The sequence below is a fragment of the Nicotiana attenuata genome, unplaced genomic scaffold, assembly GCF_001879085.1.
Source record: "Nicotiana attenuata strain UT unplaced genomic scaffold, NIATTr2, whole genome shotgun sequence".
Classification (NCBI taxonomy): Eukaryota; Viridiplantae; Streptophyta; class Magnoliopsida; order Solanales; family Solanaceae; genus Nicotiana; species Nicotiana attenuata.
Genome location: NW_017689453.1, coordinates 1 through 2,651, shown reverse-complemented (window position 1 = coordinate 2,651; position 2,651 = coordinate 1). Strand labels below are relative to the sequence as shown.

Sequence of the window (2,651 nt, the reverse complement as noted above, 5' to 3'; positions counted from 1 at the left end):
ACCTTCTGATGTCTGAAAAGAATAATTTGCCTTAGATGAATGCTAAAAGAAGAGGTAAACAGTTCACAAATTTTTGCATTAGTTCAAGAAGACATACATGACCGCGCTCCAATATGTTTTTCTTTATGAACTGCTCTATCTCTTTCTCCCTTGTCTCAAAGACTGGCATAGCAGTCTGCGCAATACATCCAAGAGATTGTAGTACAGCAGGTAAATGTGACTTCTCATCTAGCATATCAACAAGTCTCTGCACATTACACAAATAATGTAACACCCAAAACCTCATCAACATATGACGAAGATAAATCTAGAGAGAGGATAAACCAATAGGCAGTGATTTATATGGCTATAATGAGATAATGACCTACCTTATATAGAACAGAAAGTGACTTGAGCCCATCATCCTTCATTATTGATGCAAGTGCGTGTACAGCATACTTGGCCTGCCTCCGGCTTCCCTCCAAGCAAATCCTCTCAAGCATAAGGTCTAATGACCTGTAAGTTACAAGCATAATGTCTCAGCATATTGCAGCAAGGAACAAGCACCAAAGCATAAAAGCTCCAAATGTGAACCTTGAAGAATCTCCCAATTTTTCTCGGATGGCTCCACCAGCCTTTGCCAAAACATGCAAGACACCTTCTTTAATTATCTCATTATCATCTTCAAGCAGATGTATCAAATCTTCCTCAATTCCAGTAAGCAGCAACGGACAGAAACGTGCAAGAATCTGCAACATTCATCAAAGAAAGACATGAATTGAAGGAAGCGCAGAAAAGGAAATTACATACTTCCTAAAACAATAATTGATCAAGTCAGAGATGACGCTTTTGTAGTAGTGTCATCCGATGGTAGCAACACATCGAGTAGCTCAGAATTTATAGGGCACTATAGTGTTAGACTGATTCTTAAGGATGGGATAGTTTTGCAAGCAATACCATTATATCAAGATACACCAATGCATCAACCAAAAGCCCCTTGTTTCACTTCTCTCCTTTATAGGTTATAATAATGAAGTCTAGCAAACAAACATGAGGACAAGAAAAATGCAATTATATAAAAGAAGCAAGTTAGTATTAAATTACCACAAGTATATGTGTGCAACACAGAATCAAATCAGTGCTTCCAGCAGATTTTTGTATGTTAGTCTCCTGAAGGATTTCATTTACATGCTCCTTGTTGAAAAGTACATATGAGCACTTCAATGAAAGTGTGCCCAGAAAGTCATAGAGCCGATGCTTCTCACCAAGGATCTTGAGCAATTCATCCTGACAGAGAATAACATCACATGAGAACTGCCATGTACTCAATACATTCATAGGCATTGCAGCGACTTTAATCTATCAGTAAACAAACAAGAAGTGAGAACCCAAGCAAAGATTAATCAAAAGTAGGTATTCTCCTTACCCGAGAACTAGAAGCTTGAATAGAGCTACTGTTTGGATCAAGGAGAGCTGTTAATATCCTCCAGACATTAGCATCTTTTAACTGATCAAGAATCTGAAAGTTCTCTTCTGCCTTTCCAGGATCAGTAAAACAACGAGACATGATTCGGAAGCAAAATACAACTTTCTTTTGGATCTCAGTGGCATCGCCATCCTGCAATTATTTTACATTGAAGTTCAGTAATAAACTAATGCATTCACCTTTAGCCTTTTATTGTTCAGGAAGAAAGAGTGGAAGAGTTGCAAACCTGGTGCATCTGCCTTAAAGAAAGATACCTCCTCATCTCTTGCTGCAACCTGCAGCGCAGTCCAAAACTCAATGAATATGTAGTTCAGGTTGTACTACAAAAGTGAGATAAATGGAGACAGAAACAACATCCAGGAACACCTGACATCCAGATCAAACATTCATGACAAACCTTTGCTTCTGCTCCAGCAGCTTCTCAAGCGCTCTAATCTCAACCTTGTCAAAACTCAAGAAAACCCTAACCCAATTTTTAACTTTATCCTTGACTGAGAATTCACTTGGGAACAAGGATGAGCAAAGAATGTGCTCGACGATGTCTGATCTGTAGACAAAGACACTAGTCAATAATGTATTTACCGAATGCTTGTCAAATGAGCCTGTTCAAAAAATATAAAATTTCTGATGTTGCAGCTTCAGATTCCAAAACTCCAAGTTAAGGTGTGGCCCAGAGCACACATTAGGAATATGGAGTCCCATTCAGGAACTACAGTATAACTTGCGGTTTGTGTTTACAGTAGAAGCTTCACTTGCCAATTACTTAAGATTCCACAAGGAAACAACTTAATAGTTTAATTTTCAATTTCTCATCATTTGTTAAGAAAATAATTCATCCATCTTTCACTTATCAAAATCATAATATATCCTTCCGCAAACAGCAATGGCAAGTTACCTGAAATCCTTGTCATAAAAACATCTCAAAATCCTCCCTGGGATCCAATCATATTCGTTGCCTTTAATTGAGCCAGTGGAAGAGTTTAAGCAATAGATTCTGTATATATCAGCCAGCCTCTCCAGCGTGTATTTTTTAACAAGAAGCTGATAACATAAGACAACAAAGCTATCAGAAGACGGAGTAAGAATTCATTAATTGTCGATTTCAAAGTCAATTAGACACTTAAAACTAGACAAGTTACATACAGATTTATCTCGAATGCGCTCTGCTACCAGCTTAATCGTTTCA

The 2,651-nt window shown here is 37.9% G+C and overlaps 1 protein-coding gene across 1 annotated transcript; it reads right to left on the bottom strand.

The window, feature by feature from the left end:
• LOC109222401 (sister chromatid cohesion protein PDS5 homolog B-like) lies at positions 1-2,645 on the bottom strand (the record flags this gene model as incomplete). Its single annotated transcript, XM_019386764.1, is given in 10 exon segments — positions 1-12; positions 98-247; positions 369-495; positions 574-728; positions 1,084-1,266; positions 1,406-1,597; positions 1,692-1,740; positions 1,863-2,012; positions 2,361-2,506; positions 2,609-2,645. Coding segments are annotated over 7 exon segments (855 nt in total), but the record flags the coding sequence as incomplete, so codon positions are not given.
• Between the last annotated feature and the right edge of the window lie 6 nt (positions 2,646-2,651).